This window comes from Rhinopithecus bieti, unplaced genomic scaffold, assembly GCF_001698545.2.
Source record: "Rhinopithecus bieti isolate Rb0 unplaced genomic scaffold, ASM169854v2 scaffold_17930, whole genome shotgun sequence".
Taxonomy (NCBI): domain Eukaryota; kingdom Metazoa; phylum Chordata; class Mammalia; order Primates; family Cercopithecidae; genus Rhinopithecus; species Rhinopithecus bieti.
Window position 1 is genome coordinate 1,102,715 of NW_016809035.1, and position 17,644 is coordinate 1,120,358.

General features: G+C 47.4%; 1 protein-coding gene across 1 annotated transcript in view; it reads left to right on the forward strand.

Annotated features, from left to right (window-relative positions):
• Positions 1 to 16,726, forward strand: part of ABTB3 (ankyrin repeat and BTB domain containing 3) — a 348,476-nt gene extending 331,750 nt beyond the window's left edge. Inside the window, exons 15-18 of the mRNA XM_017888278.1 lie at positions 20 to 101; positions 6,443 to 6,511; positions 8,919 to 9,032; positions 14,595 to 16,726. Coding sequence (XP_017743767.1) covers positions 20 to 101; positions 6,443 to 6,511; positions 8,919 to 9,032; positions 14,595 to 14,804 — 475 coding nt within the window. The 3' untranslated portion in view covers positions 14,805 to 16,726. The remainder of the gene's footprint in view (positions 1 to 19; positions 102 to 6,442; positions 6,512 to 8,918; positions 9,033 to 14,594) is intronic.
• Positions 16,727 to 17,644: the final 918 nt, after the last annotated feature.

Below are 17,644 nucleotides of genomic sequence, written 5' to 3' on the forward strand. Positions count from 1 at the left end.
TTTTTATGTCCTTGTTCAGGTTCAAAGCACTCCTCTCCAGCAAGCCAACAAATGACAGCACCTGCATAGAGATCGGTTATGTGAAATACTCCATCTTTCAGGTGAGCCCTGGTGCAGCCTGGACTCTGAGCTGGTGGGCATGGGGCACAGGTGGTTGCCTCAGATCCTCAGCCTGAGGACTGGCCACTTGGAGAAGTCCTTAGAATGAGCTGTCAGTCTCCTGAACTCCTGGCCCCTCCTCACAGTGCCCCTTCCGTTTCCATCCATTCATCCCGGCAGCATTAACTGAGTGCCTGCTCTGCCTGACACTGTGTGAAGGGCTGGGGACACAAGGATAAAGGATGTCCTCTCCTGGGGACTCAGAGTCTGGGGAGGGAGGGCGGTGACTGAGTAATTCGTCAATTACAGTATACAGTAGGGTACTCTAGAGGAGTGAGACAATGTGCTGCAGCAACTCAGACCAAGGGAAATAAAGACAACCTCCTGGATGAGGTCTTATGAGTCAAAACATCCAAGGCTGAGAAGCTGGTGAGCCACAGGAAGGATAGGGCTCAAGAAAGCTGGTTAGAACATTCCAGGCAAAGAGAACAGCATGTGCGAAGTCCCAAAACTTTGGTTGAGCCCAGCGTCATCAGGAGCCGCTGTGCTTTTAGGGAATTTGTATCATTTTAGCATCAGTCTAAATCTACCCCAATTAGGAAAGGAAGGCTTCTTCGTCCAAGGCCAGATGACATGACCATGTCTCCTTCTGTCTGGGGGGAGTTCATGCCATGAACAATGAGTTTTGGTTTATGTGGTTTTTCTGAGGGGCACCACAGCTTTTTCCTCTTTTCCACCTTCCTTCAGTTATGCCTGATTCATAAATCCTGCTCTGCAACAATGTTCTTGCAGCTAATAGAAATTCACTCACTCCCCAGCCAGCTTTGCAGCTGTATTTCTACAGCTCCAAGACCCTCCAGGCACATGAAGGCTGCGTAGGCCCCTCAGTCCCACTAGGCTGTCTTCCCACCTTCCAGGGTTTGTAAGACAATGTGGGTGACCTGGGGATAGAGTTTATAGAATGCCAACAGGCAGTTGTTTCTCCTCCAATTCAATTCAGGAAGGACAGCCCTGGAAAGAGTACTAACTGGGTAAGACTCAGGCTGGCCATTGAGTTCTAAGAGGGTCAGTGAGACAATTCATGCCATTCATTATCACCTCCATGTCCCAGGTTCTTGCAGAGACCAAGTAGGACAACATGAGAAAACCTTCAACTTCGCATCTGCTGCATCATGGCAATTTTTAAGTGGGTTGCTGTAGTTCTAAGCCATAACCGATAAACCACTTCCCCACTAAGCATAAGACTCTATAGAATAGGTTACTTTGGACTAGGAGTTGGAGAAAGGATGAAAGAAATTTCCAGGCCAGGTGCGGTGGCTCATGCCTATAATCCAAGCATTTTGGGAGGCCAGTGTGGGCTGAGGTGGGAGGATCACTTAAGCCCAGGAGTTCAAGACCAGCCTGAGCAACATGGCAAAACCCTGTCTATTAAAAATACGAAAATTAACTAGGCGTGGTCACACACACACCTGTACTCCCAGTTACTCAGGAGGCTGAGGCTGGAGAATCACTTGAGCCTGAGAGGTCAAGGCACAGTGAGCCTTAATCGTGCCACTGCACTCCAGCCTGAGCAACAGAACAAGACCCTATCTGAAAAAAAAAAAAAGTTTCCAAAGATAAGATAAGTCTGGGTGAGCTGTCCTCCTGAGGTCAGGAGAGTAGTGAGGAGGCTGGAGCCCCAAGGTGGGCCTGGGGAATTGGCATACTCCAGACATCCAAGTGCCCATGTCCCCTCACCCTAGGCCCTCCGCACCATTTTCTACTGAGAGCAAAGTGGTCACAGCCCTTTCCTGAATGGCAGCTGTTGGGTTGGAAAGCTGGGTTCCATGCAGCCGTGGCTTTGCTCTGGAGGGTGATGAGGAAATGTTTGTGGAACCATGAGTAGTGAAGCACTGATCTGTGCTTACATGTGTTATCTGGAATGATATTCCTTTTTTTTTTTTTTTTTTTTTTTTTTTTTTTTTTGAGAGGGAGAGAGAGGGTCTGGCTCTGTGGCCCAGGCTGGTGTGTAGTGGCACAATCTTGGCTCATGGCAACCTCCATCTCCTGGGTTCAAGCCATCCTCCCACCTCAGCCTCCTGAGTAGCTGGGACTACAGAAGTATTTCATCACACCCAGCTAATTTTTGTACTTTTTATAGAGATGAGGCTTTGCCATGTTGCCCAGGCTGGTCTTGAACTCCTGAGCTCAACCAATTCACCCACCTTGGTTGGCCTCCCAAAGTGCTAGGATTACAAGCATGAGCTACTGCGTGTGGCATTATTCCCATTTTTATAGATGAAGAAACTGAGGCCCAGAGAAGCTAAATGATGTGCCCAAAGTCTTAGTTCTAGTTAGAGATAGAGCCAGGATTTGAACCCAGCCTGCCTGGTAGCAAAGCATGGGGACATTGTTCTAGAATACCCTTTCTAAATGGGAATGTGCTGAGAGTAAGAACAGTTCTCACGTCTTGAGCACTGTGTGTAAGGCTCAAAGCCAGTGGTTCTGAACCTCAGAGGCACATAGAATCACCTGGGAGCTTTGACAGTCCCAGTGCCCAGTCCATACATCAGACCAATTAAATCAGAATCTAGGGGTGGGGCCCAGGCATCAGCATTTTGAGGTCTCCCCCACCTCCTCCCAGTATCCCAAAGTGCAACCAAGTTGGAGAACCTGTGCTCTCAGTTACAGCATTTCTTACACATTAGCAGCTCTCAGAATACCTGGAGAAGGGTGGGGTACTTGCTAAAACACAGAGAATGTCTTAAAATGCAGATTCCTAGACCCCACTCCAAACAAAGTTTCTGATTCTTCAGGTGTGAAAATTCACATTTTAACCTTTAGTTTCAGGGGCACATGTGCAAGTTCGTTAGATAAATTGTGTGTCATGGGGGTTTGGTGTTCCGATCATTTTGCCACCCAGGTAATAAGTATAGCACCCTCCTCCCACCCTCTACCTTTGAGCAGGCCCTGGTGGTTATTGTTCCCTTCTTTGTGTCCATGTGTACTCAATGTTTGGCCCCCACTTGTAAGTCAGAACATGGATGCAGTACATGGATGAAGCTGGATTACAGGCATGAGATGGATAAGTTCAAGTCTCCAGCTCCATCCTTGTTGTCACCAAGGACATGATCTCATTCTTTATGGCTGCATAATATTCCATGGTGCATATGCACCATGTCAGGATTCACTTTTTTTTTTTTTTTTTTTTTTTTTTTTGAGAAGAGTTTTGCTATTGTTGCCCAGGCTGGAGTGCAATGGCGTGATCTCGGCTCACTGCAACCTCTGCCTCCCAGGTTCAAGCGATTCTCCTGCCTCAGCCTCCTGAGTAGCTGGGATAACAGGTGCCTGCCACCACGCCTGACTAATTCTGTTTTGTATTTTTAGTAGAGACGGGGGTTTCTCCATGTTGGCCAGGCTGGTCTCGAACTCCTGACCTCAGGTGATCTGCCCGCCTCGGCCTCCCAAAGTGCTGGGATTACAGGCGTGAGCCACTGCGCCCAGCCCAGAATTCACATTTCTAACACGAACCCAGGTGCTTCTGCTGCTGCTCGGGGACCTGTCTCTGAGAACCACTGCTGCCTCTCACCTCATTTCATCCTTCCAGCTGCCCTGCGAGGTAGCCATAATCCCCACCTTACAGATGAGGGCACGCACTCAGAGAGGCGGAGTAAGTGGCCCGCGTTCCCACTGCTGCTTCTAGCAGAGCTGAGGTTCAACCTCAGGCCTGGCTGACTCCCAGACCTGTTCTCTTAACTTCTTCCCTTCTATGGGCACCTGGGGCCCCCGCTAAACTCACCCAGCCCTGAGGAAAGAATCGTCCAGCCCATTCGTCTGGAGCATGAGCTGGAAGCTGGAAAATGTGTGCTCCCCCAGTGCTCATGAAGGGGGAGCTTACACTGCGAAGCCTGGGACTAACTGGGGAGGTTCCTGTAATGAGAATTTGGCTCGTAGTAGGCGCTCAATAAATGTTTGCCAAGCGGCCTCGCTGAACGCGACCTCCACGGAAAAGGCAGTCCCTGGAGGAATCCCGGGGCCTGTAATTGCTTTTGACTGGGGAAGGTTTCCTGGCCACATTAGACTCACGTTACTGTAATGGGAAGGGAAGATTTAACAGGCCCCGGGGACTTTTCCATGTTCCCGCCCTTTCCCCATAAAAGAAGAAAAGCCTCATTTGTGGCTTGAAATAGGCCAAGGAGGGCTGAATACGACCCAGCAGGAGGCTCCCAGGGGCCGGCTCACTTCAGTCCATGCTGACAGAAGAATTTTAGTAAATGAGCCTGCTTCGGGTCTCCTCCCCCAAGTCTGTTTAACATCAGTCGCCGGCGGCAAGGGCCGGACGCAGCTGAGGCTGCACCTGGAAGTGGGGGCCTCCGCGAGGCTGTGGGTGCTATTTGAATCCCTGCTTCATGCAGGTGGCAAATGCCAAGAAAAACAACTCCACGAACAGACCCGCTAGCCTAATAAGCGTTCGTTTTACCCCCTTGCAGAAAGGCTTGTGCTGGCAGAGTTTGAAGGAGGCCCGGGCCAGCCCAATTTAAATGGCATTGGCCCCAGGATCTCCGTTCACTAAGGAGCAGCATTTCCATTCAGCAGCCCCACCTGGAATACATGAGACCACGTGCTAGAGAAATGCTCTGTAAATGTTCAGGGTGGTCATTATTATGGCTCTTATCGTTATTTGTTTAGCCTTTATAAATGGAAACTGCTAGGCGAATAAATTGATTTTAATAATGCCCAATTCCAACATTTACTGACTTGGTATTTTAAATGCTTATGACCCATCAGCGTGGGAGAGGGGAGGGTAAACAATGCTGTGTTATTTCACAAATCCTCAGGTGCCACCACCATCTCTGCGACAAGCAGATGGTCCCAAGAGCCCAAAGTCGGTACGTGGGAGAGTCAAACACAGAGAGACAAGGATTCGTGTTTATGGGCAGGGTGTGCACACTGCAGGCTGTTTGCTTGCTGTGTGCCAGGCGTTAGGATACAGCGATGGGCAAGACCTGGTTGTGCCCTCAGACTCTAGTGAGAAACAACACTGCAATCGAGGATGATGCATGATTGCCTGATGTGACCTGCGGTGGGGTGGAGATCTGAGGAGCCGCTCCACTGCAGATGACCACTGACTAGATCCAGAAGGAGCGGGCAGAGCTCAGTGGACAGAAGAAGGGGAGGGCATCCCAGCAGAGGGAACAGTGTGGGCAAAAGCACGGGACTAGAAGAGAGGGTGGGAGGTTCTGATGCAGGCAAGCGGTCGAGTGGTCCAAGCATAAAAGGCAACTTTTGGCCAGGTATGGTGACTCACACATGTAATCCCAGTGCTTTGGAAGGCCCAAGACAGGTTGATCACTTGAGCTCAAGAGTTCAAGACCAGCCTGGGCAACACAGTGAAACCCGGTCTCTACTAAAATACAGAAAACTAGCCAGGCGTGGTGGCGTGTGCCTGTAGTCCTAGCTACCTGGGAGGCTGAGGCAGGAGAACTGCTTGAACCCAGGAGGTGGAGGTTGCAATAAGCCAAGATTGCACCACTGCACTCCAGCCTGGGCCACAGAACAAGACTTCATCTCCCCCCACCCCTATATACACACGCAAAGACAATAGGAAGTGAAGGAGACTGGGACAAACCACCTAAAAAATTAACACCCAGTTGTCGTAGGAGATAAGATAGCAAAGTCAGATACATCTATGGGCCCCATTCCATTCAAGGGACACCAGTTTGCAAAGCTCTGGAAACTTTGCCTGCTGTTTGGGCATCATGGGTCACACGAATAAAGAACATCCGGGCTAGGGCCATTGACATCGTCAGTGATACACAGAAACCCTGGACCCCTCATGGCTTCGCCTTGGGGCTCGGCACATTGTAATAAGGAGCAGATGGCCCTGTGGCATCCCAGAGTCACCTTCTGGGACTTCAACCGGTGGCTTTGAGTCAAACTGGGCCATGTTAGCAGGGAACAGCCCTCTGGTGCAGGCTCTTCAAGGCACACCACGTGTGCAGCAGTTCCGCGCAGCATAACTGGGCTGGGAGACGGGAGAGGAACCCGTGATTATCATGCATACATGGAAAAGCTGTCATGAGGAGCAGTAGCTTAGGATTGTGTAGTTTGGTCTTGGGGGTGGGAAACCATAGAGGCAAGTTTCAACATGGTATCAAACTATCTGACTGATGAAACTGTTCAAAATGGAGTCTTCTCCCTTTAAAGTAGTGAGCTCTTGGTCACTGGTGACATGGAAATGGGCAACCATTTGGAATGGATGTCCTAGAGGTCTCAGGAACTAAGCCTGAGCTGGGACATCCACCGAATGGCTTTAAGGTGATGTGTCTTTGCCATTGACACTGTTCTCTGTGCTTTCTTCCAGCTGGTTATGCAGTATCTCTACTATGGTGGCCCAGAGTCACTGCTCATTAAGAACAATGAGATCATGGAGGTAAGGGAGCCATCGTGGTAGTGGCTGTCGCAAGTCCCTTGAGTGAGTGGCACCTCTGTAAACTCGGGTCGCCAGCGTGCAGGGAAGTGTCTGGAAGGACCCGTGTTGGGTTTTCATTTGGATGAAGACTTGGGGCTCTTGTTCCGTCCTGACTCCTCAGTCCTCCCAGACAGGAAGGGCTTCTCATCAGAGACCTTCCCTGGTAGGCTGGGGTGCTAGTGCACTTGCTTGCCTGACTGCTTTCAGTAGCCACTGAGTGAAACCCAATTTTAACTGGCATTGGTGGTAGGGGGGCAGGGAAGGGAAGGAATTTGACTGAAAAGTCTGAGGCTACAGCTGAGGCTCTAATAGTGATATCATCAGGAAATATCCTAGATGACGTCTTCTCCCTTGTCACTTATAAAAATATATCCTCTAAAAACATCCCTCAAATCACAACACTGTCTGTTCTTCCAAGATGCAGAAGTGGAGGGCAGATTATAATCTCCTCCGGGCTTTCCTCAGACTGAGCATCCCACAGTCAGGCAGCCCACACCTGCTTCCTTCACTCTTCACTCTCCCCCGCCCCCTGTCCACCTCTTGTAATTCGACCAGTTCTAGACCTGCCTATCCAGGAGACTTGTTTCTGCCCGATTTTGTCCAAAGCCAAGATTTTCCCCTGTTCCTTGCCAAAAGTGGAAATCTTGTTCATTTTCCTAATCAGAACTGGGAACTTTGAACCAGAAGCCAAAAATCACCCCCAATTAATCCCCAGCAAAAGAGCCAGGATCACGGTCAGTTGTCTGATGTCTAGGGTGCCTGGCTGACGAGAGATGTCAGGACACAATCAACTGTTCAAGAGCAGACCTCACACAGTGGTTACAACACAGATGCTGTGCCAGACTTGTCTAAATCCAGGCTTTAGAGCTTCTGAGCTGTGTGACTGTGGACAAGTTATTTAACCTCAAATCCTCAGCTTCCTCGCCTGTAAAATGGGGATAACTATCTACCTCATTGGGTTTTTTAGAGGATCTTAAAAAATTGTTAAGGTGCTTAGAACAATGCCTGGCACATAGTGATTGTGATTAGGACTATGTATTCACTGCAGGCCTACTTATCCTTTCTTCTTACTCTGTGAAACCTTCCGTGGTAACTCTCTCCCCACCTAAACATGCACAAATGCAGACACACATGGACACAGTGACTCTCTTGTCTCCCTGGACTACTCCTCTGATGGTTTTAGTCTCAAGGATGTGGGCTCTTTTGTAAACAAAAGTGCAGTGGTGTTTACAACTAATTTTTTTTTTTTAAACAGAGTCTCATTCTGCCCCCAGGCTGGAGTGCAGTGGTGCAATTTTGGCTCACTGCAACCTCCGCCTCCTGGGTTCACGCCATTCTCCTGCCTCAGCCTCCCAAGTAGCTGGGATTACAGGCACCTGCCACCACGCCCAGATAATTTTTTGTGTTTTTAGTAGAGACGGGGTTTCACCATGTTGGCCAGATGGTCTCGAACTCCTGACCTCAGCCTCCCAAAGTGTTCAGATTACAGGCGTGAGCCACTGCACCTGGCTGTTTACAACAAATTGATCACAACCAGTTATGAATTTCTGTGTTCCTTCTCCACTCCCACTGCTTCATTTGTCTAGCCTTAACAAAATAAAATAAATAAAATAATTTTAACTAAAATAAGGAATATACATTTAAATCATTTCAATCATACAGAAGGGTTTTGAATACAAAGCAGCTGCCCGGGCCCACCCTGCCCTCCCTCCAGTCCTCATTCCCAAAACCAGTCCTTTGAACTCTTGCTCTTAGCTCTTCCATCCCCTCCCCAAAGCCTGTGGTTCTCTCAACACACATCTGTCGAGCATCTCCCAGGCCGGCACTGTGCTCAGGGCCAGGTTACAGCAGTGATGAAAACTGACACAGATCCCTGTCCTCCTGGACTCTAGTGAGGGAGGCAGACATGACGTCACACCTGGTGTGCTATGACTGTGAGGAGTGAGACAGGGCAAGGAGGAAAGGAGGATAGATGGGGTAGAGGGAGGCTCCTCTGAGGAGGCGACATCTGAGTGGAGACCCGGACAACAGACGGAGTGAGCCACCTCGATATCCAGCTTGCTGATAATACCCTGATTTTCACCCTTGTTTCTGGACATAACAATTTTGGGCATTTTGGGTTGACCTCCTGCTGTGATGGGTATGAATTGAGTTTGTTTAGTCCTCCCCTCCTCCCCCATCTTCCCCCACGACAGAATCCTATCTTTGTCCTCTTCCTCTAGTGTTACCTTTGTGCATCATTTTCTGTCCCCCACCCTTGACTGTGTGGAAGATGAGGATGAAGACTGTCTTACCACTGTGGTTCCTTACTGTTACCTCCTTTCCATCCACCTCCCAGCCTCTAACAGACTCTTTTTGTTGTTTTTAGCTTCTGTCTGCTGCTAAGTTTTTCCAGCTGGAGGCTTTGCAGCGACACTGTGAGATTATCTGTGCGAAAAGCATCAATACCGACAACTGTGTGGATATTTACAACCATGCCAAGGTAATCAATCTCATTCTTGCGAGTGCACACACAGGAGCGCTGAAGCCGGGGAGGCTTTTCCTTGGCAAACACAGAGGCAGGGCAGAGAGCGGGTGCTGGGCCAGTTCTCTGAGGGCTAAGCCGCTGGCTTCTGCCAAGATCTGCTTCCTGCTCTAGAAAAGATGCCTTCCACCTCTCCCCCCAGAACAAGGAAAGTAGGAACCCAGAAGTTTCAAAGGCAGAGTTCTCAAACAGTGCTTCGCAAACTCTCATGTGCATATGACTCATGTCACAGACTCCGGTTCCATAGACTGGGATGGGCCCTGTTCAGCTTTTCTGACAAGCTCCCAGGTGATGTCTCTGCTGATGATCTAAGGGACACCTTCTAAGGTTCTAGAACAGTGGTTCTCCAATCCAGCAGCATCAGGGAACTTGTCGGAAAGGTACATTTTCAGGCCGTACCCCCGACCTACTGAATCAGAAACTTGAGGGGACCCAGCCTCCTGTGGCTTTGATGCCCTCCAGCTGATTCTAATGCGTGCTCAGGGGTGAGAACCGCCCTTCCAGAATTGTTCTCAATGCCAGCTGCACGTTAGAATCACCTGGGGACTCACTTAAACTTCCTATGCCTGGGACCCATCACAGACTAAGCAGTCAGCCTCTGGGAGTGAAACCTGGAGAAAGGCAGCTTTCAGAGCTTCCCAGGTGATGCTCAGATGTGGCCAAGATTGAGAATAGGCTGTAAGCGCTGCTGAAGTCTTTGGAGTCTGCTTAATCAGGTGGATCCAACACCTGGCTACGAATTAGAACCACCTGGGGGAGCTTTCGGAATGCCAGTGTAGTCCCCCATCCCCGACGACCTCAGCAGTATCCCCTCAGGGAGCCCAGAAATCTGTATTTTTAACAAGCTGCTAGAGTGACATCAGCCCTCAAATCAGTCTTCACTCCAGTTTTCAGGATCCACTGACTTCATCCAATTCACTTCATCAGTGGGGAGACTGGGCCCAAGAGAAATAAAATACTTTGTCCAGGTACCACTGCATTTTGTTCCACGTGCTGAGCACAGGGGGCATTAACAGTTCCAGAAAGAAACAATAAAACCAGTTAAGATGAGGAGTTAGGTTGATTGATTGATTGATTGATTGATGAGATGGAGTTTCACTCTTGTTGCCCAGGCTGAAGTGCAATGGTGCAATCTAGGCTCACTGCAACCTCCTCCTGGGTTCAAGCAGTTCTCCTGCCTCAGCCTCCCAAGTAGCTGGGATTACAGGCATGAGCCACCACACCCAGCCAAGATGAAGAGTTATTTTAGGAGTTTAACACAAAATTTTCCTGTTTTATAATAACTGGAGCCCAGTACACCTGACTCCCATATCACACACAGCTCTGGACAGTGACAGTGCACCTGAATGACGCTCCTATTGCTTGTTGTGAAAAATCAGATTGCATGTGAGATGCTACTTGCTTAAGACAGCATTCAGTGAGCCCTTTTAATGTGCAGGCACCTGTGCTAAGAGCCTTGTTGCATCTTGTTTTTTAATCTTCACTACAACCCTTTTAGGTAAATGCTACACTAGTCCCATGTCATCATAAGGAGACTGAAGCACAGAGAGGTGAAGTAGCTTGCTTAAGGTCACACAGCTAGTAATGAGATTTTTGTATTAATGTAAAATGTACATAACATAGAATTTGCCACTTTAACCATTTTTAAGTATACAGTTCAGTGGTATTAGGTACCTTTGATTGTTGTGCAACCATCACTACCATTCATCTATAGAATTTTTTCATCTTTCCAAACTGATACTATACTCTTTAAACATCAAATCCTCATTCCTCCCCTCCCCCAGGCCCTGGTATTCACCATTCTACTTCCTGTCTCTATGAATCTGACTACTCAAGGGATGTCACATAAGTGGAATCATACAGTATGTGTCTTTTTGTGACTGATTTATTTCACTTAGCATAATGTCCTCAGGGTTCATCCATATTGTAGCATGCGTCAGAATTTCTTCTTTAAGGATGAATAATATTTCACTGTATGTATATGCCATATTTTGTTTATTCATCTATCAACAGACACTTTGGTTGCTTCCACTTTTTGGTTATTGTGAACAATATTGTGTTGCTGTGACCATGGGTGTACAAATATCTGTTCAAATCCCTGCGTTTTTTTGTTTTTTTTTTTTTTTTTTTTGACACAGAGTCTCGCTCTGTCACCCAGGCTGGAGTACAGTGACATGATCTCGGCTCACTGTAACTTTTGCCTCCCAGGTTCAAGTGATTCTCCTGCCTCAGCCTCCTGAGTAGCTGGGACCACAAGCATGTGCCACCATCCCTGGCTAATTTTTGTATTTTTATTAGAGACAGATGCTTGCCATGTTAGCCAGGCTGGTCTTGAACTCCTGACCTCAGGTGATCCACCAGCCTCAGCCTCCCAAAGTGCTGGGATTACAGACGTGAGCCACCGCGCCTGGCCTCAAATTTGTGCTTTCATTTATTTGGGGTATATTCCCAGAAGTGTAGTACTGAGACTTTTGAACCCAGATTTGTCTCACTCCAAAGCATAGGTTCTTAACCCTGTGTTTACTGTCTGGCTCAATAAATGTTGGAAATATTTTCAATAATCCTTGATACTCAAGATTTTCTGATTGGCTATCAGTAAATCAAAAAGTACAGTCTACATTGTACACACACACACACACACACACACACACACGGGTTCTAGTTAAATGACGATTATACCAAAATCTGGTTTCTCAGGACACAAGCAGTTTTTTTTCCATTCTTAAACTGATTGCTGTGCAGAAGAGAGGTCTCTTTCTCTGCACCAAGGCAGAGAGCCTGATTAGCCTTGTGCTCCTCTGCCCTCCTCCTTGACCATGGTCACTCAAATTGCCCCATGAACTTGACATCCACGGTGGCTTTTCTGTGGCCTCCCACCTTGGCAGCGAGGCCTGTGTTTCACAATCCCATTTTAATCTTTTCAAGTTTGTTGGCAGGCAGCTTCTGTAGCATATCTTGTGATTTAATAATATTGCCTGATGCAATGTGAGCCCCGGCTGGGAATACAGGCTTAGAACACCTATGGCAGAGAAACTGCCTCTTTCATACATACATATATACATATATATATATATATATACACACCTACAGACACCCTTTGCAGACAGGGCTTTGGCTTTTACGGACACCAGCTCTGCCTCAGACGTCCAGGTCACTACCTGGAGTGTTTCCAAGAGAAATACCTGCCCTTCGTGATAGTCACCTGGAGGGCAATGCCAGTTGCCCCCTGCCCTTTCTGTACACTGCTTCCCCTGTGCTGTGGATGCTGCAGTCCGCTAGCGGCCACACACCATGTGGATTCGATGACTGGCAGATTGTGCTGCAAATAGAGGCTAGTTTAGGAAAAAGAGTGGTCAAGAAAGAAACCAACACTTGGCGTTTGTAACTCCAGGCAATACAGGCATTTAGATGCTAAGAGCCACGTTCCAAATGTCCATGACGACCTCCACAACGTTACCTCTGTATTACATCTAACCGTTTGAGACAGCTGTGGAATTTTATACAGAGGAGAAACCTATTCCACAAATGCATGGCTTAGCCATCTCTTTTTTCCTAGTAAACCTGTACCAAACTATTCAGTTACGAAAAGAGGCCCTGGAGCTTCTTGTGGCCCTTTCAACGTGTCTCTTGAGAAAAAGAACAAGCTGGTTCATCAGACTGAATCTCGGCTGTTGTGGTTAAGCTCAACAGTGCATCATGATGGAAAGAACACAGGTTTGGAAACCAAAGGATTTTTTCGCTAGTGTTTATTGAGTAGCCAGTATTTCCTAGCAGCTGTATTCATCAGAATATAATACGAAATTAGAGGAGCCGGGCGCAGTGGCTCACGGCTGTAATCCCAGCACTTTGGAAGGCTGAGGTGGGACGATCACTTAAGGCCAGGAGTTTGAGACCAGCCTGAGCAACATAGTGAAACCCCATCTCTATAAAAAGAAATACAAAAAAAAAAAAATAGCTGGGCATGCTGGCGCGCACCTCTAGTCCCAGCTACTCAGACGGCTAAGGCAGGAGGATCACCTGAGCCCTGGAGGTCAAGGCTGCAGTAAGCAGAGATCACGCCACCGTACTCCAGCCTGAGCCACAGAGTGAGGCTCTGTCTAAAAAAAAAAAAAAAAAAATTAGACATGGTCTCTGCCCTTGAAAAAATTATAGTCTAGGACAAGGGCCAGATAATTTCAACTTTCCAGACCACACAGTTGGCTTTGTACCTACTCAATTTTGCAGAAAGCAGCCAAAGAATATGTAAATGAATGGTATGGCATGGCTGTGTTCCAATAAAACTTTATTTATAAAAACAGGTGGTGGGCCATATTTGGCCTTCAGGCCTATAGTTTGCCAACCAATGGTCTAGGGAATGCGCTCTAATCCCAGTTCTGTTAGTAATTAGTTGTGTGGAGATAGGCCAGAGGTTGATATACAGTCACCATTCAATAAATGCTATCAAATATTATCAATGTAGGTATATATTATGCTTTTATTTTCCACTAACATGTGCTGAATGACACTAATCTACAAAGCAAGTGCCAGGTGTGCTGGTGGGGAGTGTTCACTGTGTCCTCAGAATCAGATTGGCAACTCTGAGCCTCAGTTCCCTCACCTGTACCAGGAAGCCTTGTACTCTTGTGATTCTAAGAGCAGGATTCGTGTTGAAAGAATGAAAAGATTTCTAAGCCAGGTGCAGTGGCTCATACCTATAATCCCAACACTTTGGGAGGCCTGCCTTGGAGGCTGAGGCAGAAGAATCACTTGAACCCTGGAGGTGGAGGTTGCAGTGAGCCCAGATCATGCCACTGCGCTCCAGCCTGGGCAACAGAGTGAAACTCTGTCTCAAAAAAAAAAAAAAAAGAATGAAAGGATTGCTAAGATCTCTGTCAGTTCCAGTATTTGTGCATCTATATGGATATTTGTGGGATAACTAGCCCACTCACAGATAAACTTCATCAAGTTTTATAAGCCTCTTGGAGACCACAGAATTACTACATGCATCCCTGTCCTAAATGGCACAGCAGAGCACGATACCCCTGTAGTCCACCCCTTGCTTTTGTAACTTGGAAAACTGAGGCCCAGAGAAGTGATTTGATTGGCACAAGGCCAAGGAATGGAGGAATGGACTCTAGCCCTTTGACGGGATGAGCTGCAAAGTCACACCCATGGGTGTGTGTGCTGGGGAATCAGAGACATTCTGCAGCCAGTCTTCCTTAGCAGGTGTGCACCATGGTAGTAAATTGGTGAGGCTGTGACCCATAATGAGGAAATAATTTGGCAAATTTTTAGGGGTGGGAACTTTTAAAATGTTCATTTAAAACAAAACAGGGCAGTCTTGTAGTTTAAAATATATTTCTAAAAGCTTAACAGTTCGTTTTCAACTAAATTGTGTTTAGGGATCTGTGTTTTGAGATTTTTCTTTTTTTTTTAAATAGTAGCTCTAATTTTTTTTTAAATTATTAGCTCTGAAGGCATAATCTGAAAGGTGCTTTTCAGAAGCATAACCGTCTCCCATTTCCTCTCCACTCTCCACAGTTTCTTGGCGTCACGGAGCTCTCAGCATATTGCGAAGGCTACTTTCTCAAAAACATGATGGTCCTCATTGAAAATGAAGCATTCAAGCAGCTCCTGTATGACAAAAATGGTGAAGGGACCGGCCAGGATGTGCTCCAGGACTTACAGAGGACGTTGGCCATCAGAATTCAGTCCATCCACTTGTCATCTTCCAAAGGTTCCGTGGTTTGAAATGCCCAGTGCAGCGAATGCTTCCCGGGAACCTTCCAGTTCTCCTGCCGCATTGGCTTTACACAAACACAGACAAATTCCACCTGGCACCTGTTTTTGGCTGGGCCAAGGAGCTGCCTCTCCTGCTCCCACGTGTTCCTGTTGAAAAACAAAGGACTTTCCACCGGTCTGCAGATCAGATCAGCTGGGTCCAGAGATTAATGGGCAGCTGGACAACCAAGTTAACCCCAACCAAAAGCACCCCTAGGACCTTTGAACACCCACTTCCGGGGACCACTGTCCAATGAATGGATTGAGGCCTTTCAAAGGTCACTCAGGTTCCAGGTTGATAGTTGGAGGACTTCACCGTACCGACCCTGAAGAGATTGTATTACACATTGAGGACCTTGGTAGCTGTGCTTCAGCAAACGTCAACCATGGTAGTAAATTGGTGAGGCTGTGACCCATAATGAGGAAATAATTTGGCAAATTTTTAGGGGTGGGAACTTTTTAAAATGTTCATTAAAAAAAAAACAAAAACAGGGCAGTCTTGTAGTTTAAAATATATTTCTAAAAGCTTAACAGTTCGTTTTCAACTAAATTGTGTTTAGGGATCTGTGTTTTGAGATTTTTCTTTCTTTTTTTTTTTTTAAATAGTAAGTCACAGGTCCACAATGTGTAAACATGCATCTGATAAGATACTGCTGATATTCTAAACAAGTCAAAATAATCTTGCCTTAGTGATCATGATTACACAAAAGAGGTGCACTGCCAATAAGTATCTCTAATTCAATAGTTGAAAACAACCTGCATGCTAATCGTGGTTTCGGGGTGAGAATAAAACACCCCCACATAACATGCATTTGCATGGGTCCGAACCTGTGAAATGTTACGTTTGTGCTTCATTTTGCCAACGTAAAATGTTCCATCATTTCTAGCTAAAACTCCATTTGGTGAAACCAACATATCCATTTCTTTTCCTAGTTATGGATGATTTGGGGATGCTTTTGCAGAAATGTGTTCATAGATGATGCTGAATGGGGGGAGGGGGGCAGCACGTCAGAGAATTTACTATTAATCCCAGAGTTTTCTCTGTATTCTCAGAAGATGTTAATAGTTTGTTACTAGCCAGAGAGTATGACTATGTTAGATTATTTTTAAAGATGAAACATGTACGATAGGATGGATTCTTTCTGTATTCTGAGAGTGTACAGTATAGGATTATTATAATGAAAGTTTATATCAACAGGGTTTCGTTGGCTCTGCCATATATTATAAGCAAAAGAGATTGGTAAAGTGCCACAGTATTCCAGATAACTTTTCATTTGCGGCCTTTCTTCTCGTTCTTTAATTTGAAGCCTAGATACATGCAGTAAAAACTAGGAGAATGACTTTTATCCTTGGGGATGGCCAAGTTTTGTTGATAAACCTATTTCCTAGCATGCCTTCAGGAAGTTGCGCCAGACCCTAGATTGTGAAGGAGCCACTGTTCTTCTATTGTACGAGCTCCCTGAACCATTGTTCAGAGGACCAACGTAACATCGCTTCATGGGCATGGCCCATGAAGCATCTGGGTGACATCTGTCTACAGTATTGGCTCTTCTGCGAGGCTGATACACAAGGCCTTTCTTCCACACGGTCATTTGCAAACCTCCCCCAGCCCCTACCATCCAATGTGGAAGGAAAACAAGAACTGCCTGAAGAAGAGTCCAAGCTACAGATACACAGCGTGTGCATCACAGCTGTCACCTTCCTCCTCGCTCTTCTGTATCCTCAGAGATGCTGCGTGGATGTTTCCTTAACCTCAGCTGACTTCCCTGTGAATGTCTTAATGCTAGTTCAGGGCCTCCAGGCGTTGATTTGTACAGTGGCAACTCCCAATGGGGCTTCTGTTATCGTTTGGTGTGCTTTCTCTGTCATTAAAAGAAATGATTTTCCCAGGCCGTGCACCATGTGTGTGGTTTGAGTGAGCTCTTTATCCCAACAGGTCAAGCCTCAGAACTTCACTCCATGAAGAGATTGGACAATGTGGTCCCGCAGAAAAAGTCAAGGGAAATGAAGACGCTAGATAAAAGACAAATGTTCCTGTTGCTGGCGGTGTGGCAGCCGAGCCCTAGTGATCTTTTTCACATCAGGCAGAGAAGCTACAGGTGCCACCACCTGGGCCACCGCCATAGCACTGCCTAAGGCAGAGAACTCGCCTGCAGAGGGTGGAGTTCTGGCTGTCACTTGTGTGCCTGGATGACACTTTTTGAGGATGGGGGGATGAGAAAGACAAGTTATCTCCACATGGTGGGTCCCCACCAACGGCCAGGGTGAGCTGATGCTAGGGGATCGTGGCAGCATTATGGGATGGGGGTGGGGGTCATGGAGGGACAGGCAGCTCTCTTCCTGGGTGTCATCATTGCTGAGGTCAAACCAAGTCCCCAGGGGCTCTGCTGTGGCTCCTGACCCAGCCTGGGCCCAACCCAGGCATGTGTGCAGATGAATCCACCTGGCCAATCCACAAAAGCCTACAAGCAGGTTGGGGCAGAGGCCCAGCCAGCCCTGGGAGACCTGGGCCAGTGAGGCCCGGTAGAGCGCTCACATCGCCCCACCTCCCGGAAATGACTGCTCAAGCCTGCTTAGCAATCCAGGTCTGTTCCTTCTCTAGGAAGCAACCAAGTGCCAGGGCCAGAACTGTGAGTCAGGCCAGGAAAGCAGAAGGTCGGTTTATTTTTGACTGTGTGTCGCCCTCGGTGTGGCCTCAGGGTGAGTAGGCATTTTTGACTTATTGCTTTTAGGATGCTAAAGTGCATGCTACCCCATTTGCCTTGTACTTGTCTGACAGGTGGCTTTGACATTCAGGCCTCAGCAAAACC